This window comes from Cyrtonyx montezumae, unplaced genomic scaffold (genome assembly GCF_038088225.1).
Source record: "Cyrtonyx montezumae isolate F1298 unplaced genomic scaffold, pur_monq_1.0 scaffold_8, whole genome shotgun sequence".
NCBI lineage: Eukaryota > Metazoa > Chordata > Aves > Galliformes > Odontophoridae > Cyrtonyx > Cyrtonyx montezumae.
In genome coordinates, this window is record NW_027072089.1 from 874624 (window position 1) to 899101 (window position 24478).

Here is a 24478-nt window from a genome sequence, read left to right on the forward strand (position 1 = left end):
ACAACTAGGGCAGTAAAGTTGAGCTGCTCCTGGGTAGCTTTATATCTCTTTCTACCCTCCACCTCCTCTTGATCTTGTGGGCGGATTCCCCTGGGTTTAACAGGGGGGAAGCCCAGCTCCAGCCTGGATTGGGATTTGCAGAGGAATGAGTTCCTGGAGAAGGTGACATCACCACAATGAGCAGACTCCTACCATACCTCATCTTCTCTTCAGGTTTATGGCCTGAGGCTGGTCCCATGGAAAAGGAAAAACACAGCCTGCACTGCAGAGGTGCTTGGATGGGAAATGCGACAAGGTATGTTTGTTCCTTCAAGTCTGGCTCTGCGAGATGAGAGCCAGATTGTGTCATGCATGTTGAGTTGGGCAACATCAGGCAAGATGCAAGTGGCAGCAGGTTGGGCTTCCACACACGTTGGCTCAGCATCCCCAAAATTTGTGCCATGTTTTCATGCCTACTGCTCCCTGGGCTGGCAGGCAGGAGTCTGCTGTGTTTGGATTTGCACAAAGCATGTCTATTTTCCCAAATACTGTGCAAAAACAACCCAGTTTCTGTCTCCCAGGAGCTTAGCTATGAATTGAGCCATAGTTCTTAGTTGCTGGGCATGCAAGGCAGTGGAGGAGAGCACATTAGATGGAGCCTCCAAGTCTGGGGGTTGGATACATCACGTTTTTTCAGGTGCTGAGTTATGCTGGAAGAACAGGGAGCAAAGCCAAAGATATCAGCTGTTCAGCAAATTTTATACTGAAGATGAGAAATAAACACAACAGGGAGAAATGGATCAATATTCTTAATTTCCACCCCTTCCTGGGAAGGAACATTTCCCATTAATGCACTTCAAGAAAATCTTTTCAAATGCAATTTTTCCAAATCTTATACAATATCTGTGGAAAGAGCTTAAAAAGTTTGTGTTTAGGGAGAAATGCTACCTTTTGATGAGCCAATAGCATTTCTGCATTCTGTGGGATAAATGCACTTTTTGTTGGTTCTGTTGTGATCCAGGGTGGAAAACCCCAGCATTATGCAATTTCCTATAAAAGAGCTGAATAAGTCACAATATGAAAGTTTGTAATTCACTGTGAAGCACTCCAAGACTTGAGGGATGGGAGGCAAGGTGAGCACACGGGTTGATTTCCTAGCCATGGGATCACTATGGTGATGCACATAGGTATTCCCATCATTCCATATGTCTTTTCCCAGTTTGGGAGTGTATTTTAGGTTTGGTTATTGTTTTGCTTTGATTTTTCTTTTTTTTTTTGGAGGGGGGAGGTTGGGGGTAAAAGTGCTGGTCCTCCAAGAGTTCACAGTAACTTGAGAAGCATTGAAATTGAGAATGAAAATTTCCATAGTCACGGACAACACAAAGCTGATAAAGCTGTGTCAGCAGGATTAGTACTGTGCCATGGGAAAGGGAGAGAACATGTAACTTAATGCTTGCTTACCAGTTGTTAAGACTGAAAACCATTGTTTATTTCTATTTTATCTTGCTATGCCATCAGAGACCAGGTACATAACTACAACAAAAATACCAACTCCATTGCAAACATACTTAGTTGAGTACGTAGAAAAGATTCTGCTCAGTGAAAGCCACTACACCTGGTTAAATCCAGATCCTCTCTTGTAACCAGGCAGTGTAAGGCAGATTTGAACAAGATCTTAATTAACACTCAGGAAACTGGAAAAGATACAGTAATGTAAGTCAAAGTAGTCATTCCTCAGTAGGTAAGCACAATGGGGTTTCTGGTCTGCTATTCAAAATTCTAAGAGTCTTCTTGACAGACTGTGTGTGCACTGGTGAAATGTGCTTGAAAGGCATTGCAAACAAAGCCTTGGAATAAAACAGCATGGTTGAAGGAATAGTGATGTAAAAGAGAGATTAAATAAGTCTGTCCAGCTTGATAGAGGTTGTCCTTTACCACAGTGCTCAGATATGGGATGCATCAGCACGGTAGGATTGTGAATGAGAATGCAGAAGAGAAAGAAGAGAAGAGAAGAGAAGAGAAAGAGAAGAGAAGAGAAGAGAAGAGAAGAGAAGAGAAGAGAAGAGAAGAGAAGAGAAGAGAAGAGAAGAGAAGAGAAGAGAAGAGAAGAGAAGAGAAGAGAAGAGAAGAGAAGAGAAGAGAAGAGAAGAGAAGAGAAGAGAAGAGAAGAGAAGAGAAGAGAAGAGAAGAGAAGAGAAGAGAAGAGAAGAGAAGAGAAGAGAAGAGAAGAGAAGAGAAGAAGGAAGGAGAAGGAGAAGGAGAAGGAGAAGGAGAAGGAGAAGGAGAAGGAGAAGGAGAAGGAGAAGGAGAAGGAGAAGGAGAAGGAGAAGGAGAAGGAGAAGGAGAAGGAGAAGGAGAAGGAGAAGGAGAAGGAGGAGAAGAAGGAGCCCAAACCAAATCTCAAGTCACACATAAGGCTGTGAAGGAGGCTGATTCTTGAAGTGCTGACAAGTTCACATGGAATTTCATTGCCCTATTTCCTGATAGAAATTAGTGGAGATGGGAGATAATGGCATAACTGGGACAGCTGTGACAGATGACAGTAGAAAATACTGGCCCTGTTTATCTCAGGAGATCAGAGTTTGAAATGAGGCACAATTTTACCCAGAAATGAATTGAAAGAAGATAGCAAAATTTCAGAAGAAAATGTTTTAATGCTAAAAGATCATGTTGGTCTAGAGCTGAGTGAAGACTAGCATGAGTTAAATGCACCAGTACATGCTGGGGACCACCCAACTCTGAAGCTCTGCAGTAAAGAGCCTCTGTGTCCTGGAGTCCACAAAGCAGAACATGAGGTACAAACATACCCTTCCCACAGAAAAATGTTGGTGTTCTGGATTGTGTTAGGCAGAGCATTTCCAACAGGCCTAGGGAAGTGATTGTTCCCTTCTGTTAAGCACAAGTGAGGCAAACACTTGGAGTACTGGGTCAATTTCTGGATCCCTCAGTACAAGACAGACTTTAGTAGACACAAGATAGGCACAAGATAGACTCCAGTGGAAGGCCATCAAAATACTGAAGGCTCAGAGAATGGGACTGTTCTTCCTAGAGAAAAGAAGGTTCTTAGAAATCTCATCATTGTCTTTACATAACTGAGCAGAGGTGTAATGAGGACAAAGCCAAGCTCTTGTCAGTGGTGTTCAAGAGTCAATGGGCACCAATTGGAACAGAGGAGGTTCCATCTAAACATCAGGAAGCACTTCTTTACTGTACAGATGACTCAACACTTGCACATGTTGCCCAGTGAGATTGTGGAGACTTCCCCTTGGAGATTTTAAACATACCTGGGCATGGTCCTTGCCAAGCAGCTCAGGGTGTCCTCACTTGAGCAAGGGCTGGACCCAATAGACACAGAGTTCCCTTCCAACCTAAACCATTCTGAGAGTCTTTGGTTCTGTGAATTGGGCTGGAAATCAGAAGTACAAAAAATTACATCCCTTCTAAAAGCAAAGGCAGGGTGGAAATCCAGGTAATGGAACAGGTTGCTCAGAGAAGTTGTGGATATCCCATCTGGAAGTGCTCAAGGCCAGGTTGGATGGGGTCTTGGGCAGCCTGATCTGGTGGGTGACAACTTTATTCATGGCAGGGAGTTGGAACTAGAGGATCTGTAAGACCACTTCCAACCCAAGCCATTCTATGACTATGATTCCATGGTGCTGTAGCCTTGGCACTGGCCTACCTGATGTCAGTGTCTTTTAGGGGAACTGTTTATCAGGACAGAGTCTGTCGTCAGGTTTCCAGATACCATGGTAATGGCAGGAAAATAGAGGTTAATGAACAGTGCATCGAGTCAGCTCCAGTTCAGCTTCTGTTATTCAGAGAGGGCAGGTTTTTGCTAGGTACCATTTGGATGTCTGTGTCTATGGGCTCTACTATCATCATCTGTCATTCAACAGTGGGAAAGTATGCTGTCCCTGATCATGTCTGCAGTGATGCTCAATGATGTGTTCGGTTAATCAAAGTTCCAGCCTCCCAAGGGTGTGCACTAATAACAAGACTATAGGCTTGTTCGGGTGGAGTTGTTCTCCACCCTCCTGACGAAACTGCGCTACTGGATGGAAAGGAATGTAGGTTTCATAGGGCTGGAGAAGGGTGAAAGTGTGAGCATGACACATTTAGCACCCTTAGGAGCTCTTGAGATCTTTCTTACTGGGATGGTTTGATACAAAACACAGGTGTCTCCACATAGGGGAGTATCAAAGAGTAATACAGAGTCTGAGCACGTACTCACTTAATCTGTGAAGAGGTTTAACCTCTTTCTTCCCATATGCTTACTATGTTTTAGTGATCTGAAAACTTCATCTGGAGATGTGAGACAGGAAATTGTACCTCTTCCAAAATAGAAAAGGAAATTATACTAACGTTTCCCGAATTCTGTCTTCAGCACACTAACCTCTAGGCTAAAAATCAGGTGCACTTGTGTGGATGGAAGGAAATCCTCCCCTCCCACTGAATTTTTAGAGGAGTAAATGATGTCTCTTAATCTTCTGAGAGAAAATGAGGAGTCTAGCAATGTGGAATCTCTGTACCTGCAGATGCCTCTGCTCCTAGCTGCAAGAATTAATGTAATCCCTTTAGGCATCATCTTGCCAGCTGTATTTCATCAATCCTAGGAACAGAGTTCTCCCAGGCATTTACAGAGGGCATGCAAAGTACCCAATTCACAGCTCTGGGCTGCAGATTGCAGATATTCATCCTTTGGGAAAGCCAGACATTGTGGGGTTCCTCTAACCTCTATCATTTCTACCATGGACTTGAGCACTTCCTAGAATATATATCACTTGGCATACTCCCTGTCCCTGTTAAGGCCTGAAAGTTCTGTTCTGGATGGTAACCAGGCACACTCTGAAAAGCAGCATGGGCCAAAGATATTTTCCAGTATGATACCATTCTGCCTGGGGGGACAAGACAGTTTAGCTATGTGGTATGAGCTATGTCAGATGTTCTCAGGATCACAAAATCTTGGCTCCTTTTAAAGACTGACATAGACATAGCTTCTGTGTCCTCTCATGTGGAAGTCTCCTTCGTTTGTTGTTATGCTGTGATTCTCCCGCCTGTCCTGATGATGGTTGGTGCCAAGAATATATGAAAGCCTTTGAAATGTGAACCAGAAGTACATGTTCTGACAGGAAAGAGGACCTTGTGAATATGTGATGAAGTTGGACAATTTAAAGCCATGGCTGAAGGGTGCTGGGAGTACCCTTGGGGGCTGTTGTTACCTGGGAGTCTCCAAAGCCTTGGTCCACCTTTTGATCCACTGATGGCACTGTCAATCTTTGAGCAATATCCTGCAGTAGTTTAGGAGTGGAGAACATAAAAAGACTGGCCAGAATCAAGGGACTGACACCTTCTTTCCTTTGGCAAGAACATTTCCCCTCTTCAGTTCTCCCTCTTAATTTAAGACATCATTTTGTTTTACAAAACTGAGGACTGTTAATGAGTCTGCAACTGATCACAGCCCACAGCACTTTGTCACCACTGTCAGTAACACAGATGGGATTGATAACTGTATTATCAGCAAGCCTGTTCTTCAGGCTATTAATATTGCCCGTGTTAATAGCAAAGTCTATCACCAGGTACAGGTCTTATCATGAACTAGCCTAAATAATAAGCTTTGATAAATATTGAGAACAGCTTACTGTGCATGCCATCATAGGTATCCAGTGTGACAGCAGGAATAATATTGTAAAGAAACCAGTCACTGTCACTGGGATCTGTGTGAACAGAGACATCTCTACAGGGATCAAAGCTGTTGAAGCACCAATTCACAGAAAATGCAGAAGACAATAACCTTTGGAAATGTTCATGGTTGCAAACATATTGAAGCAAGTCAGAAATCCTGAGTTGGAGACATCTGAATTAAATATATCCTTCTATATCTGTAGCAAGGTGGTTGGAACTAGGTAATCTCAAAGGTCCCTTCCAGCCCCTAACGGTCTATGTTTCTGTTCTATTATTCTATACTATAGATGTCTCCAGGGTGAATCACCATACACATCATTATTTTTGCAGCCTAGTAGACATTATTATTCATATCTACTTCAGATAATTGTCTCACCAAATAAATGAATGACATTGTGGATTATCTGCTGGCTTTCACTAGCAGAGAAAGGCATCTGTTGAAGTTGAGGGCCAGCTCACCTGGTGACTTTTCCATAGTGAAAGTATACATCTTACCAGCTGCATCAAACTCCAGTGACAGTGGGATTGGAAGGGACAAAGTAAGACATCCCCACAAGACATTGTTATTTATCATGAGGAGCTGAGTGGCCAGAGGAAGCAAAAAATCCTGTGTATGAAACCCTCAGAATGAGTTTGAGAAGGACACGGAAAAGAATATCTCATAACAGCAGCTCATTCCGGACATCTATGAGATTACACTTGAGATGCTCACAGGGCACTGCACTGGCTCAGTCATTTTCTGAAAGTTGTCAACACCTTGACATCTAAGCTGCAACCTCTGGCTCTAGGCATTGTTGTTTCATACACCTTAATTTATAGGACTTCAAGATTATTTTGCAGATAAAGTAGTAATAACAGCTCTTGTCATGCTGTTGAAAAATTCCACCAGCCTCTTTCTGTTTGCATTCCAAGCATTGCTCTTGGGTAGGGCTGCACTAGGTAGATGACTGATGGTAGAAGCTTGTTCTGGGCTCTGATAGGGAAAATTCTGCAAATGCTCAGGCTACAGGTCTGGTACTGGTACTTCACTTTATCAACCACTAGAAAGATTTTCCACAAGCAATAAACATTTTTTGTGCATTACTGTTTGCTTATGACTGTGTTCTAAGTATATGCCTTCCTTTCTCCCTAACACTGAAGCAATGTTAAACTGAATGGAATGTTTAATTGTATGAATCCTGCTGGATATTTTTCTTGAAGGGGCTACTTGCATAACTAGTTTGGAAGAAAAATGAGTTTATAATGTCAAAAATTGAGGTGCATTTTGAAGCTACTGCTGCCTAAATGACAATGATTGATTATTGTTATGGAATAGGTTGGATGGAGCTTCAGCAAGACTTCTATGCAAAGATGAACATAAAGCAATTACAAACTATGCTTAGGCCAGCTGCAACTTACACCCTGGGATGTAGTAAACTGCGGCATAATGAATCTGTTGTGATTTTATTAATAAAAGGTCAGCTATTAAAAATCTGTCAGCTTGGTCATGAGTGCTCCTGGAGAAGTAGGATGAGAATGGGAATAGTGCATGACATCCAGTATTCTCAGTAATTAACATTCTCCTCCCTTCCATCATACTTAATGAAGAACGAATACCTTTCGTATTTGTCTTCAAATGATAGCTGTAGAAGACAACATTTCTCAAATGAGTCTTTGTCATTAAACTTCTCTTTGCCATCTCTGTTTTTGGATCTGTGTCTTGAATAAGAGGACATTCTAATTGAAACAGGAGAAAGAACTACAACCCTGACACAGAAGTGTGCTCTCAGGCTCTTTCCTCAATTACCAATGGTTTCCAATGGAAAAGACCAATGGTATCTCCTTTTCCTTCTCTACATAAGTTGCTTCTGGGCATCCTATGTTTCCAGAGCTTAGCTGTTCAAACTCTTTCCAGCTCCATTAACCCTCTTTACACCACAGATCAATCATTTCTTCCCTTCCTCCTCCATATCTCCTTGTAGAGCTGTTTTTTTGAGATTGCATACTTTGACGGTTAAACTAAGGAGTTTAAGCACACTTGGAGCAATATTGTCTTCCAATCCATCTGAGTGTTGGAATAATTTAGTTTAAGATAAACAGATCTTGCAGATAAACATTATTATAAGGTGTCTAGAGGAAGAGTGAGTGAACAACAACCTGAAAGATGTAGTTGTGAGACATGAAGTCTGTGATTCCCTAGCAACAAAAATTCAGAGGTGTGTCTGGAAATTGTTTTACTATCGAAGAGGAAAAGTGAAGAATAAGTAACTACAGGAAAATAACTATAGGCTGAAAACAGTGAATAATAATGAAGAAGATTATTCTGGGAAAAAAAGAGATAAATCTAAAAAGAATGGAAGGAAAAGCTAAGCATAAGAAAAAAATGACAAGATAGAGCGTAAGAAATGTATAAAGTGAAAATCTGCAAAAGTCAAAATGACTTAAATGGACACTGCAACATTAAAATTCTTCAGCCTTTGCACCAGGAGAACAAAGAAAGTAGTGAAGATATAATAAGGTGAAAACTGAGTATTAAATTAAGCTTCTTACTAATATGAAAAAATTATGACTTTGGGAGTAATGGCAGCATTGGTAAGATCCAGAAATAGAAATGACCACATCTGGGGTAGAATGAAAGAGTTTAGTGAATCCAAGTTCAAGGAAAGTGAAACAGACTATTTTCCACCCTGGAACACTTTGACTGAACACTGACAAAGAGTTTCAGGTTCTCTTTCAAATACTGTTCATAAATGGATCAGGTTCAAGACATCTTGGAATCATGTGATCATAATTTGCTATCTAAAGGAAAGAGAGAAGGGAAAAAAAAAACACTACAAAGTTATTTGTCTGAGACCAGTAACATACCATGATCATGAGCAATTTTTGAAAGAGGGAAAATATGGAAAGACAGAAAACACACGATGAAACAATAACAGGGCACATGACCACCCTTTCTTGATTTCACATTAGTAGGTATGATTTTATAAGAATTCACTAATGCGATAATGTAATATTGCATGGAAATTTCATAAAATGAAAATAGTGAAAATTAGCTCAATATGAACAAGATGAGACCTTTCTGAAGGATTAGAAGCAGAGGGGTTGAAATCTTTTGAAGTGCTGAAAGAAAGATCTCAGCCTAGAGGAGATCAGTAGTTCAGTTCCTCTGGATATGGTCTTAAGAGTATTTCTGTTTAATAGTTTTTGTAAAGACTCCTGAAAGAGAATCATAATAAAAATGGTTTGGTTTGGAAGGGACCCTTTAAGATCATCTGTTTCCAACCCCCATGCCATGGGCACTGGCATCTTACATCATACCAATTGCTCAAATTTCATCTAACCCAGCTTTGTGCACTTTCAATGATGGGGATCCACATCTTCTCTGGGCAACTTACATCACCACCTCCGTCATGAAAAATCTCTTAACAACATCCCATCTAAATTATTCTCAGTTTAGAATCATTACCCCTTTCCTGTCACTATAGGTTCTGATAAACAGTCTTTCTTAAACATGGTTGGAGCCTTCTTTTCTTCAGGATGAACAATCCCAATTCTCTTAACTTTTCTTCATGGGAGAGATGTTTTAGCTCTTAGACCATTTTCATGACCCAGGGACCCCAGAACTGGGTGCAGTACTCCAGACAATGTCTCATGAAAGCAAAGGGTAACAATCCTTAGACCTACTAGCTACATTTCTTTTGATGTAACTCAGGGTATGGTTGGCTTCTTGGGGTGCAAAGACAGAGTTCTAGCTCATATCCAATTTTTAGTCCACCAACATTCCAAGTCCATTGCAAGGCTGCTGTTGGGATGACATTAATGAAATTTACTGAGGTCATAATTTTGTTATGCATCAGCTGTGCAGAGAAGGATCTGGATAGCAAAACCAACTTAGCTGATTGGGATGTAAGTCATAATAAGAGTAATGAGAACATACTGTACTAATAAATTATATTGAAGGTGTCCTTCTAACCTAAATAACTGGACAGATGAAAGACGTGAATATTTGTTGGTCACAGGTTGTGTGTAATTCACACATCCAATGAAACATGAAGAGGGTTATCACATTCAGGGTCTGTGCCTGTGGGGATAGTGCAGTGCTAAGATCAGTGTGAAAGGCACTGACAAGACCATACTTGCAGGACTGGGTGCATTTCTCATCACCTTCATGGAAGGGAGTTGAATTCCCCATATAAAAGCACATATGAGCATGAGAATGAAATGCACACCAGGTTAAAATAGATGTACTGTTTTCATTACAGAGAGGAAAGATTGTCAACTCCAGATATATTCAAAAGGAGGCCGTTCAGAAGGGAAGACCTATGAGATAAGAAAAACAATGGCATTGGGTGGTTGGGATCTGACCAGGAAAAAAATCATGGCTAGAAATTAGAAGTGTGTTCACTATCAGTGAATCAGCCTTCTACTAACAAGTGGGGAAAAGTCAGGACAGCAATATATGTGCATGTGACCACCAGCTTGTCATAGAGACACAGATGGAAAAGCTGGTGTGGACTAAAAGGGGAAACAATCTTTCCAGACACTTGATCATAGTGGCTCTATGTCCTTCCCAGCAGTAGATTTCTAGAGTCTTAGGCAAAACAATACCATCCATAGCTTTCAATAATTACCTATTCAGTGAGCCTAATGGTACTGCCTTGTCACACAAGGATGGTGGATAGATGTATCATTTACTACTCCAGATGAGCAAACTGCTCCTGTATCTTGAAATTAGAGTGCATGGACAAGAACAATGGGCTCTGGGCACAGGTGAAATGACATTTTCCACAGGTCAGGGCCTATTTTGTTATGTCAGTGCCCTGGAAACCCAAGATGAAGATATGTAGAGCGGTGATGAAGAAAGAAGCAACCAAGTAGCATCTCTGTTGAGTTGTAAATGGAGCTAGGTAGTTTTGAAAGTCATCCCACTTAAATAAGATGAGAGACACAAGCTCTTCACTTCTGCTCAAAGCATTGACAAACCCAGTGCTAACCCTGACTAGATACCAGATGAATAGATGAGGCCCCTTTCCTTTTATGCTCTTCTTGGACAGGCAGTTCTGTTATGTGAAACAGACAAACACAATTGTAAGAGAATGTATGCATGATCACTTTATCTCCTATATCTTTAGTTATATTGGGGATAATGTCTACTTCTTATCACATCATTTAATAGCAAAGAATCAACTCTATATTCTGCTTCAACCTGTGGACTTTGAGCTTGTTTACATCAACTTCTTAATCCCAAAGCCAGAAGCGTGGAAGCAAATGTTTCAAGGTAATTTTTGTGATGTAAAGTTGTCCACTGTTTTTTATTTCAGGATGAATCATCAGGGTGGTGATGACAGGAAATATGCTGTGAAGTTCCCACACAGTGTTGCTGATTGGCTTCATGTTTAGTTCTGCTACACCCTTTGCATTTTGGGACTATCTACAGGAAAAACAGTGAAATATGTGCAGAAAATTACCAAGCTGTTCTGTTTCACATTTGGGCAATAAACATCCATCCCAGACTGTAGGTCATCTATTTCTGTTCTTTGCTTCTTTTTTCCTCTCTACAGAATGTTCTCTGGGCATCAGTCGCAGAAAGAAGTTATTGGAAATCAAGAGTATATAGTGTCACCCAAGGTTGCACCCAACCTCCCTCTACCCAAGAGTCCTATAACACTGGAAGCCAGCTTTCACAGGTAAAGATGTTGACACAGTCTGGCTAATATCTATGCCTGTTGAACAAGGAGAATGCAAATATGCAGCTCTGGATATGAGGACCTTGCATGGACAGATGAAAGAGAAGACTATTTTGACAGTCTTGGCTGGTACTGAGGTACTAACTGGCTGAAGGAACTTTCGCAAGGATTTGGAAAGATCTAGGTTGGGAAGGAATAGCTCAGTCAGAGAACTCATGGATCTATTTGGAAAAGGGCTTTTCATCATTAGGAAACTTACCGTATAACTGCAGCTATTAGTTAATGACAAACCAGTTTGGCTTGCACAGATTGGTTCTGTAGTAATTGAACTTTACACCAGCTGTTGGATCAGGCTAGTTATCCTCCCTGCACTGTTTCTATCTGCCTTCTGTCCCAGAAATCCCACATTTCAATGAGAGCATCACACCCCCTTTTACTCACATCCCTTCAGCCTCTGTAAACATCCTTTTCTTCATTTTTTTTTCGGCATATTTCAACTTCAACAGACACAGAATTTTTTAGGCAAGATTTCTTTAGGTAGCCATCTTCTCTTGAACTGAACGTAACCTGTGTGATTTTTTGGACACCTGAATACATCTTAGCACCCAGTACAGACAGAGACATTTGTATAAAACATTTATTTTAATAATTTCTTAATCTCTCTTCAACTAACACACAGTGTACGTACATACATGAACATCTTCGGCCCATCTCCAAGACCTTTTGAACTAGTCCAATTCTTAATTTTTTTTAATGAAAAGTGTTGAGATAGAACAGAAGACCAACCCGTTTTTGTGAAAGGCTGCATGGTGACCTCAGCTTTAATAGACATTAAGGGAAATGGTAGACAAAAATTTCTATAAAAATGGAAAACATGGAAACAGTTGTTGTTACTGGAACACGGGTGAGATGAGAGGGAAGTGTATGAGCAGTGTACAGTATGAGTGAAGGAAGGCTGTTGGCTGGATCACAGAATCACAGAATCAGAATTTTAGGGGTTGGAAGGGACCTCTAGAGATCATCCAGTCCAACACCTCTACCAAAGCAGACTCCTTAGACCAGGTTGCACAGGTAGGTGTCCAAGCAGGACTTGAACATCTCCAGAGAAGGAGACTCCACAACCTCTCTGGGCAACCTGTTTTTACAGGTACTAAAGTAATTGTGATGAAGCTGGACATTAGGTAAAATAGGAGGAGGAGGAGGGGAAAGACATGAGAAGTATTACTGCTGTCTCCATACACATTTTTGTGTATAGGGAGGGAATGAAAGCAAGATTTTGAAAAATGCCTCCATTCTCTGCGGCCTTTAATTACATTACGTTGCCCCAACCAGAAAAGCAAACTACAGCTCTCTTGTCCACACATGCTCATTCTTTTCTTCTGCTGAAATACTTGCAGCCTCCATTTTCACAGGTATCGTGACAGCAATGAGTTTTCCCTGTTGTTATTTTTGGGCTCCTGTTGGGTTCTTGACCTTGGTCCTTCACAGCTTTGTCAGGCCTTGGAACACTAACTCTTTCTTCATTAACACAGTGAGTAAAGTGTCCCACTGAAACTTAGCATGGGAAATTTCGTACAATTTTCTGCTCATCCCCTGGGTGACACTGGCCTTCGATATGAAAGGCTCTTGGTTTCTGGGTGTTTTTTCATGCCAGCATTGTTCTGTCTTGTTGTCTTTGCATCAAATCTTAGTGTCATCTGATCTTCCGATCAGCACTTCTTGAACAGATTTGAGCAGCAGCTTGGGTAGCACTCTCAGCTTGAGCATGCTTGCAAGTGACTTCCTTTCTCCATCATCCTGGGGACTCCCAAGGAGAAATAGTGGAGAGTCATGGTGTTTCAACTGTGTCTGATAACAAAAACAGGAAAGAAGAAAAAAATAATTATGTAGGATTATTAAGGGCAGGGAAACAACTGCTTTCAGTAGTATATGGGTGTGAGAACAATTGTGAAATTCCCTGACACTTTACATCCAGGCAACTGGAGCTGGTCCAGAAGCAGTGCTTGCACATGAGCAGTTCACTCTTGGCAAGGATTTCCCTTCTCTGCTTCTCTATGGCATGCAAGAGAAAGAGCGATGAGGTTTGTTTTCTTAATTGTTTTCTTTTAAATGTTCACATTTAAACACTGAATGGTCAAATTGATATGCCTAATCTAACATTTTGACTTTTTTTTTTCTTCTAAATCTCATTTAATGTGTAGAGGGACAGGTCAGATATATTCAAATTATCACATCTCATTGGAGTGTTTGAAGCTTAGCCAAGGTTGCTTCTCTTCAGAATGGTTTTTTATCACTGTAGTTGAACAAGTGTCAAAAAAAATAGTCTCTCTGTGAGCATCAGTATTTTAAGTGAGATGAATGTTCTTTTCTTTACTATAGAAACACAGGATATTACAGTTGGATATTTTACAGTTTCTTCATGAATTTGTCTGTGGAAGCAGACAAACACGTCCCCTTACTGCACAGTAGAACACAAGTTCAAAGGATGCAGCTGTGTACAGATTCAAAGAAGAGTACACAACTAGCGTAGACAGAAGGTGTGTGCAGCACCATGGATATAACTCTTCACAGTCGCTCAGGTAGATGGATAGCTGCCTGCAAATAACTCATCATGTAGTGATGAAAAGAAGTCCCTTTCCAATTCTAATTCTACCATCATTCTTCCATCATTCCATCTTCTTCCATCATTCCAATTCTACTTCCCTGTCCTGGGTGAAGCCCTCATTCCATAACATCCTTCAAGATCAGATTGAATCTCTAATGAAAACAGCTAGTAGAGTTAAACATTTTTGTTTCCTGATGCAGACCCATACCCATCATCTTTGTTGCAGAGGAGGTGTATGGAAGGTGAGGTATTGGAATGGATTGTCAAGGGAGGTGGTGGAATCACTGTCCCATGAGATTTTCAAGAGAAGAGTGGTTATCTCACTGAGTGCCATGGTTTAGTGGTCATGGTGATAATGGGTTGATGGTTAGACTGAATGATCTGAGTGGACTTTTCCAACCTTCATGATTCAATGACTCTATGAAGCACTCAAACTAATCTGAGTATGGAGAGCCATGGGCTAGACCATGTTGTCTCTGTTTCACATAGATAAGTGCTGGAAGATATGAACATCAGCCCATAAAGGGCACTGAGGCTACTTCAGTGTAGGTTCTAAACACAGATGGGGCATAAAGATCTGTTACAGGCACAAATAATCATAGAATCACAGAATGGCTTGGGTTAGAAGGGATCTCGATGACCACCTAGTTGCCATCTCAGCCATGGGCAGGGATACCAGCCACTAAATCAGGTACTAGATCAGGTTGCCCAGAGCCTTATCCAGCTTCACCATGAAAGTCTCCAGGGATGGGGCAACAACTGCTATACTAGGTAACCTTCTCCAGTGCCTCACCACCCACTTAGCAAGAGGTGCTTTAGTGAGCTGCTAACTTTGCGATGTGATGCCTACTTAATATGGGCTTGTGGATGCAAATCAGAGAAATTCTATAAAGAGGAGGTTGGAGCTGTAATAGGAGTTGTGGATCCTGAGTATCAGTGAGGGAAGATATGGGTCGAGAGGAGGCATGTATGCAGCACTTGGTTTGCAAGGAGTCCTGTTATTTAGCTTCGAATGGCATCAGCAGAGCTGAAAGTGAGATCAAAACTGAGCTTCTCTCTGATCTCTCTGCCACACAGTTGTTATATGACAGGGTGGGATTGGGATGAGTCAAAATGGCATGGCATGAGCGTGACTCCACCTGCCTTGCCCAGCCAGCCTTGCCCACAGTGAGTGACAGGTGCAGTTACATGAGGGATGTTCTGCAATTAAAGGGTAGGTCTTTTGATTGTTTTTATGACTGCAAGAGCAGAGTTAACTGCGGGCTCTCCCTCAGTCTGTTTAAACCATGAAAAACCTGGTTGCACAACAGTTTGTGCATGACTGGGAGCAGGAATGTGGCTGTGCAGGGTGGGTGGGTAGCGGGTAGTTCTCTGACTCTGTTAGCTAGCTGACTCTGTTCTGGCTTATTTTTAGCTTACTTCTCTCTCCTGGCCCCATTAATGTCACTATCTGTGTGTCTCTTGGTAGATTGGACCTGATAACATCTGTAGAAGGTGGAGATATTGAGAGGATGTGTAACTTGCTCTGGGCCATGAAAGAAATGTGGAGCACTGCAAGGAACTGACTATCCTTAAACACTAGCTCTCTGCACCAGAGATATTTTCCAATATCATCAAATGTTTTTAAACAGCTGCTGTAAATTGGACTAAATTCAGGGGACCTTGGTGACATCTTTAACATCAGGTACAGACTCTGGGTGTTAATGCTGCCAGCCCATGGGAAATGCTGTATGCTCTGTCCACAAAGCCCTATCCACAAAGTACTGTGTAACACTAGTAGCAGGAAATACAATGCACATTTGTAATGCTTACTACCATAAGAGGCATACCAAGACAGTCACTCTGGACCGGATTTGCTTCATCTTTCCTATATTTAAGTGATGCCCTCACTGGATAATTTTATATTCAGTCCATGGTATAATTGCAGCCATTGGGAAATGTAACTACTAGCCTTTGAAAAAAAAAAAAAGAAAGAAATAATACACTTATACACTTTATTGTGCAACCATTTATTATTTAAGCAAATGAGCCACATTTTGATCCTGAAAGTATAGGAATCTCTTGCATATACGATAGACTTAGTTGCTTGAAGAGACTGTCAGTTTTAGGACTCTCGGTAAGTGTGTAAAATAAAGGAGAAAAACTGATAGCACTGCTTAGCCAGCAATGACAACAAACAACTTTTATGGGCGAATAAAAACATAGCCTTGCTTTTCAAATAAATGTTGTTCTTGATCCAGCAAACAGCTCTCAACCCATTTTCTCAGTGCAAATTGACCTCCAGCCAAAGGCTTGTGTAATTCAAGCCATCTTACCTGTATGAACTAAGCACAGGGCTGGAAGAGGCTGCAGGAGGGAACAAGGTCTGTTTGTGTTTATTAGGGGTTTACAAGGTAGAAGAAGAGGCTAGCCATTCTGACAACATGTGTTCACAGCCTTCTTCCTGGTCCTGCCCTTGACCCAGACCAGCTTCTGACTCGTGGCTGAGTCATTTTTCCACCTCACTGTGCCACCTCCTAGTCCTTCCCAGAATTTATCAGGTTGTTTTTAAGACTGTCTGTTGGTGACCTGAATGGGGAGGGAAGTGTGTTGTTATAAATGCTGTGCCAGGATGCATTAAGCAGCGGTGAGATCCACTAGTGCATCAGATTGTTTCTGTTCACTGCTCTTCACTGCATCCATCCCGGGCAAGGCTCATCCCATTTGCACCTTCTTCGTATTAAGCCATTTAATCCCTACCCCTACCCTAGCTTACATATTAGGGAAAAAGTATTCTCCAAAAGAGTTGTAATGCATTGGAACAGGGAAGATGGTGAAGCCACCGTCCCATGTAATTATCAGGAAAAGAGAGGATGTCACACTGAGTGATGGGTTTTATTGGGCATGGTGGGGATGGGTTGATGGCTGGACTTGATCTTTGTGATCCTTACCAACCGTAATGATTCTATAATTCTATTATTCTATGATTACATATGAAAACTCCAGGTATAACCTTAGAGAGAAAGATCACTCAGCTGTCAATTATGTACAGCTTCATTCCTTTATTTATCTCTACTGCTCTTTTCTTTCATATTTTCATCACACTTTTGTCCTCCTCATATTCACGAGCTATGTCTCACAAGGGATGGATTTGATTACAGGACTCAAATGTTAGGCTAAACTCAAGATCAAGATGGTTAGAGGGGAAAATAAAACTTCTAATGTTTTCCTTCTTCACCCTTCCTGGTCTGCTAAACAGCCCCACAAAGGCTTTGAAATAAGAACCTCTTCAACCTTGTGGCAGAACCTGTGTGCCAGGCTGTGGCATGATGTACGTATCGGAGAGGAACACAGAAGAAAAGCTTGAGAATCTGTGTGTGGGAGATGAGGGTTTTAGGAGATGCCTCTGCCAACCGTGAAATTGTTGGCCAGCATGAAAACATGCAGGCGATTGCAGAATTTGCAAACAATCTTAGGTCACGCATAGGTTGTCTGGGACACACTAAGGATGTATTTTTCACTCCAGCGGTTACTGCCTACCATGATGATCTGGTTACCTCACTGTGCAGTCTTGTCCACCATCCCAAGGATCCTACAGCTGTAGGATAGTGTATGAGTGACCACGTGCTCATGGAGCAGGGAAGGTGAACACTGCTTTTGTCTTGTGTAGTAACTAACAAGGTGCAGGATCGTGGGACCTGTGGCCACGAGCAAGTTAATCTTCAGCTATTAGCTCTTTGTGGGTTTGCTGAGGTAATACACCCTCCGGAGTTTGTCATAACTCAGTAACCCTCAAGACTTGGAGCTATAGATGCCAACTCTATTCTGATGTGCAATGGCATAGAATCGTAGAAAAGAATCATTGAATGATTAAGGAGATCAACTAGTCCAACCGTCATCCTGTCGCCATGCCTACTAAACCGTGTCCCTAATCTCTCAGCATCTATCAACACAAATCATTACATAGCAATTAACAAGGTTGAACAAACTCCAAATACACAACACACCCAAGTGTTGCCACCCCCTATGGAACTATTAGCCAACATGGCTAAGTGATATACAGGCAACATAGTCACACTTGATTTGGAAATTAGTATATTTTAGGTTTTATTTTAGGTGGATTGCACACACACACATTTTCTCCTCTAGCAGCAATACACCAGTACAATAACAGCAATAAAGAAGCTATCATAAGGCAAAAATCTGCCATCAGCTCCAAAGATGCTGTATGCCCAACACACCAAATTGCTTCTGGCTGCAATACCCATCATAACAGAGGTGCTTCAAGACTTTCTGTGCTTGTGGGAGTCCTCTTTCCTCCTCACAGTCTGTTGTTCAGGAAGGTCCAGAGCACGCTGGCTGATATCCCTGCTGCCATTCCATAGCTGCTCCTCACGCTGCCTGCTGCATTGACATTGCAGAGGTTGCTGCTGCAGCAGGAGACATTTCTGTTGCCCACTTTGAAATCTTGATAATCATCTTGACATAATGCGTCACAGCCCTTGCTGATGACGCTGAAGAACCCTATGACCTCTGGAAGGAAGACAGGACCATTACTCTAAGGGTTCAATGAAATATCCTAGCCAAAGTTCATGAAACTGAACAATATGTTGGCTCTCCTGTATATGAATATGTGGTCATGGGTTTGTGCACTATCAACAAGGAGGCTGCCTACTGGAGATATTACATTCACTGGTTTTGTTCTCCAGAACTGAGATAAACTGAGCTGTCATCACAGATCTGCACAGAGTGAATGTTATATATATCTATATATATGTATATATTTGCAAGATCCAGAATGGGAGTATTTATAGATCATTAAAGGAGTTTACCCAGACACACAGGTAGCTGTGATGAGCAAGGTGAAATTCTGTCCTTTCCACTGAAGTCCCCTAGAATCAGCTCTCAGTGAAACTCAGCACCTCTCAGTTTAACATGTTTCCGGATTTCAAAGCCATAAACTGAACAATTGCCCTCGTAAGCAAAACTTCATGGTATTAATGAAGAAAAATAAAGAGGAGCATTTGTATATGTTATTCATACCATCATGTGCTTAACTGCTAGCGCCCTGCTCTGCTATGTGCTGCACAAAGTAGTTGTGCTCTCTTCAGATTTGTTCTAGGCTCTTTCACTGCAGTGGGCATAATGCTAATTGTTTCACATGATGTACTGGCAAACACTCAGGAATTTATGAAATACAACAAGCATGTGGCTTTTGAATCATACCCTTACAGCCAGTGAGTGGAGATTTGAACTTGAAATCATTAAGGTTGGAAAAGACCACTAAGATCATCAAGTCAGCCATCATCCCATTGTCCCCATGCCCAATAAATCATGTCCCTAAAATTTTTTCAGCAATCTTTCAATGGGAAGGGGATATTGGCCAACATTATTACTAGGGCACTTAAAGTCAATGACAGCTCTAGCTATCACCAAGGGATAAAAATATATTTTTCTGTCACTTTCACCTAAACTAGAACTTTTCTGAAAGCTTTATGTCATCCCCTTCTCATCAGATAACTTTTTTTGTGATGGGCTCTGAGTTTGCTGGCCCACACCATCTGATGTATCTAGAATTGGTGGGGCTGCATGGACACCTGAGGCTGAGGCCATGCCAGTCTCCAACAAAAACCCATTCTCCATGTTGCCCACCCCCTCTTTGCCTTACTGATCACATCTGTCTTGCACACTTCATTTTCCTTGCAGTTCACTGCATCTTGACAGTTCTTGTTGCTGAGTTTTGACTTGCAGCTATAACACTGCAAAGAAGAACCTGCAAGAGACCAAGAGAGGTTATGAGACAAATCCATTTGCAACTTGCCAAGTAATCAAATCTAATGCATACACTGGGAAATAGGATCATTTTTTGTGGGTGCTCTAAGGAAGATAACACCTCTATTACTGGTAAAGCAGCAATTTTTACATTTTTGGTTGAGGATGTTACACTTGCTGGAGGTGAGAGAAAAATTTAGCAGGTAGTAGTCAGATGTAGGTAGTACATTGAGGGTGCAAGAGCACAGTTGGATAGCTGCTGTCATCTATCAGTGGGAAGGAGACTATTCTTTCCTCAGCCTAGTTCCTCTCAGGATTGGGATTTTTGTGATACTCCCACCTTGTGAACTGAGCAGAGATGGAAGAATGAGGTTCCCAGAAGGACAGGTCAATGTTGTTTATCTTCCTCTATAGGCAGGAACGCTGTGCATGTGTGCCTTAGGTAAGGCATTGTGTCCAGGATTGGGACAAAAAGCCCAAACAAAGAGAAGTTAAGAAATGAACAGAGCAGGAGATTTTAAGGATTTCTTTCAGCCCCTTTGCCCAGTTTGATCAATTTGTGATAGTTATTATCCCAGTCACTGAGAAAACAAAATCTCACAACCTCAAAGCCACATGTTCCCATCCTCTCACGGACATATCCACCTGTGCATGACCCAAACCTGTGCTGTTAACATGTGTGGAGACACAAGTCAAGTCAGAACAAACATTGCATTTTACAAGTGCCTAGCCCTAACGAAAAGTAGTCCCCCAAGGAGAGAGAGCATGGTGCAGTTACCCATTCCTATTATCTACCCATGCCCCAAGGCACCACTGGAGCTTTGCAGATTTGCAAAAGTGCTGTGAATGTACACATGTACCTTAACTCTTTGACTGCCAGGCTTGTCTCATGATTTCTTCAACACCCTAATTCCTGAAATACACTTTTAAGGTGCAGCCAAGCCCTAATTAGAAATGAGTGCTATTCAGAGCAGAACAGATTTGAAGCAAGAAGAGATCTGATGCACTTGGTCTCATGTCCAAGTTGTTCTGATATAAATGTCTGATTCAGCAAGGAGTCCATTCCCATCTTATCTCTAGTGCTACAACCTGCTGTCATGCTTATCTGACTTTTAATGCAGCAAAAAGTCATATTTCAGTGCAACTTTCTGGAAGGTGGCAGAGGAGAGGGTCTGTACAAACAGATTTTCAGACTATTTCTTAAACACCCCCTGCTTTTTGAGACAAATTTCTGCTCAGATCTGCTTCTCCTCTTCTCTGGTAAAAGGGAAGAGCTGTTTTTAAATCATATTTTTTCTCAAGTCAGACCAGAAAAGTGATGAACCTACACTGCTTGCATCCCATCCATTCAGCCTAGAAAATGACACGCTGTAGTTTTCTCCTTGTTTCTCTTCTCCTTTCTCACCTACAACCTGTGTAGCATCTGAAGCCACTTCTAAAATTAGTCAGAAAAAAAGTGGGAACAAAACATATTGGCAGAAATGTTGCAGTGGTCCATTTCAATAACGTGAAGAAGAAGAAGAATTCCAAAAGCAAAGCAAAGCAAAATAAAACAACAATTCCAAACTATATGGTCTAAGTCGAGTAATTTTGATTTCAGTTAAATTCAAAGATTTATTTTTTTTCCAGTTAAGTTCCAAATTTTATAAGACTTATCTTGCCTAGAAGCTAATCTATCCATACGAGGATCACAACAGTACCAGGGAGGAACTATATTTTTCCCTGTAGTATACAAGGCACCCCATCAAAAAGCAAACACTTTATGACAACTGCACCAGTACTTTTCCCCTCACTGTCAAAAATAACAAGTCTTTTCTTCCAGTTTACAATATGCTGGAGATGATGGAGGTCTGTCTTACCTGGGTCAGCACACAGGATGACTGCCAGAAGGAGAACGAAGAAAACCTTCATTTTGGGATGGTCTCTCTTGTGCTGAATATGAGTTGTTTCCTCGTGGGGCACTTTATATACTGTGGGAGGCAGCAATTGTGCATGCCCAGATTACCGTGTGAAGGCACCTGAACAAGGTTTTATGCTGGACTCAAGGGAGGGGTTGGCTTGTGGTGGTGATATTTGCTTTAGGTGCCTCTCCTATCTGACTGTAACTTTCCTAGCTACCAGCAAACAGATCCTCTCCACTTCTATTCACTTTCCTTCCCTCCCACTCTTGGACAAAATGTTCATGAACGGAAAAAACCCTCAAATTCTTTAGAACAAGACTGGCCTTATGCATCTCCCTTGGGCAAGTGAGACTGTGGTTAAGCCCTGTGAACAGGGATCTACACCCCCACTGCTACCCTGAGTGGAGTCATTATGTTCAAATCAAGCACAAATTGTCATTTTTTAATAAACACCTCCAGCTATTTATTTGTATTAGTGTCTCCATGTGACACTACTGGCATGTGGTAGCAAGGTATTTGGGCAAATCACAATACGTAAGCCTTTTCCAGATAACTGTGTGCTCACATATATTTATTTGGGTGCACTGCTTATGATCTAGCAAGAGACAATACCCAATTCATTTTTTTGTTCTGAAATCAGAGACACCTTGTGATAACTTTCTCTGGTATTATACTTATCTCCACAGCATAAGCACTATGGCATGCCTTTGTCAAGTAGAGTTTGCGTACAGTTGAACTCCTACCCAAATGTACTGTAAATAATCCAGGCTTGTTAAAGAAATGCCATTTTGGACCACAGAGCAAGGTGAGTTCAGCTACATTCCAAACTGAAGCACAACTGTTTTCTCTGTCAAGTTCATGAGAGATCTCTTCTGTCCATCATATTCTTCGTCCACTTCTCAGTGTACAGGAGTATAAAAGAAAAAAAAATCGCTTCTTTTAAGCCCAATATTCTGTCATTTCTTGCTTTACTTTTTAAATCTCAGGAGTGTAGGATTTGTAGCAACAGTTTTCAGAGTCTTCATAGAAACATAGGATGGCTGGGGTTGGAGGGGACCTCAAAAATCATCTAGTTCCAACCCCTGCTGCTGGCAGGGTTGTCAACCACTAAATCAGGAACTAAATCAAGCTGTCCAGAGCCCCATCCAACCAGACTTGCTTGCACACAATGTAGTTCTTACGCACACAAGACACTCCTTCAAAGTGAAAGGAAGGTTTGTCGGCGTGTGGATGATTATTTGCTCTCAGTCTAAATGAATGATGGAAGATCAACTAGCATAACGCTATTAATGACAGTGGCACTGTTCTGAGTTACACCAGTGGTGAATCCAATGCAGGAGATGATTTTGTAAATAAGCAGATCCTGAGCTCTCCACCTGGAACTCCTGAACCACCATTCAAAAGCAAACAAACAACCAAATCAAACCAAATTAAAAAACATTTAAAAAATAATAAAAAAAAACCAACAACCCTTACATTTTTTGTCCTATTGTCTTCTGCTTCATCATATTTTTATTTATTTATGCATACACTTTTATGGAATAACTTGATAAAAATTGAGCAGTATGCTTTCTGGTTCTGGTGCACCTGACTCAGAGATATTTAAGGCTAATTTTTATTCTAACCACTTATGGTTACGACTGTAGGGTCTGATTCCTTATGTTAGGCAAGAAGGCAGTCAAAAGGAGAGGAAAACCCAATCAATTCCACCCAGGTCTGGAATTGTTATTATTATTTTTTATTGTTTACTTGTATCAGTTGAAGCTTTTCTTTCTTTTTTTAACTTTTATATGCAGTTCCCGCTTGACTCCTGAAGATGGCAAACATGCCTCATTGTTATTTTTTTATATGTCATTAACACTCACTTGTCCATAGGATTGTATGTATTGTATGTATTTTTTATTTTACAGACATTGTAAAACCCCAAGTTCATCTAATTGCATGCAAGAGACTAATTCTCCTGGGGACCTAAGGATGTCTACAAATTACTTGCTGTTTTCTTTTCTTTTTCAGGTCGGTTTATGTTGTCACTGTAGATTCCTGATAGACATAGCCCTGGATATTTCTGTGGAGGATGTAGGGATGGAAGGCTTAGTTAATTGCTGAATCCTGGCTCATGTACCTGGTGTCAGGCTGAAAAAGTTGTGGCAGAACATGATGCAGGATGTGGTGTCAGCAGTAACACTGAGGGGTTGGGTAACAGTGTTAGGTATTAGCTGGAAATTTGAGGACAGTAGGTGAAACAATGCCTGGGACATCTGGATAGATACCATGCATCTCCAGGGACAGAAGAAAGTTGCTCTGAACAGGATCCTTGGAGCAGTTATTTCAGTTCACCCTGCATCTATCCTCTGTCGTTCATCTTAATTCTTTCTGCAGTCAATGCAGAGGCTACATCTCCATAAGCTGATTCCCAAGGTTAGCAGGTAGGATGTGTGAGATAAGCTCAGGTTACACCTCTAAAAAAGACCAAAAAAACCCCGTTTGAAATTTTCTGAAGTCTTCTGAAGTACGCGTGTGGAGGTTGCAATGTGTTGCAAGTGGAATCTTACTGACTTTTCCACTTCTTGAAGGTATTTGGTATGGGTGCAGTGAATCAGCTGGTAACGTCTACGTATCTTGGTCTATCCTTGAAGTATAACTTTATTTCAGCTCAGACTGAGGATTTCAATGGGAAAAATGGGAGTTTTCATGTCATGAGCATTGCTGTGATGCCTGTAAATCTTTTTAGAATGTGGAGATTTCTTTCTGCTAGAACATGATATGCCATTTGAATTTTCAATGCAAATTTTAGGCATTGAAATGGGATTTTCCAGTGGCTGCACAATAGTGTTTCTGGGAATGAAAGCAACTAACTGTCCTGAGTCAGAATGGATGGGGAATAAATGGCACTG

The 24478-nt window shown here is 41.3% G+C and overlaps 1 protein-coding gene across 1 annotated transcript; it reads right to left on the reverse strand.

The window, feature by feature from the left end:
- Nucleotides 1-17993: 17993 nt before the first annotated feature.
- On the reverse strand, nt 17994-21816 carry LOC136058747 (prostate stem cell antigen-like). The gene is made up of 3 exons (XM_065752431.1): nt 21543-21816; nt 19580-19684; nt 17994-18444 (listed from the first exon to the last, which is right to left on the reverse strand). Exons 1-3 carry the CDS (start codon nt 21592-21594, stop codon nt 18233-18235), a joined length of 369 nt encoding a protein of 122 aa, XP_065608503.1. The 5' UTR covers nt 21595-21816; the 3' UTR covers nt 17994-18232.
- Between the last annotated feature and the right edge of the window lie 2662 nt (nt 21817-24478).

Excerpts from the sequence above, each read along its gene's own strand:
- LOC136058747 (XM_065752431.1), bottom strand. The coding sequence starts at position 21,594 with ATGAAGGTTTTCTTCGTTCTCCTTCTGGCAGTCATCCTGTGTGCTGAC. Across the intron at positions 19,685-21,542 it reads CATCCTGTGTGCTGACCCAG|GTTCTTCTTTGCAGTGTTAT; the intron begins GTAAGACAGACC and ends GGTCTCTTGCAG. Across the intron at positions 18,445-19,579 it reads GTGCAAGACAGATGTGATCA|AGGTCATAGGGTTCTTCAGC; the intron begins GTAAGGCAAAGA and ends TCTTCCTTCCAG.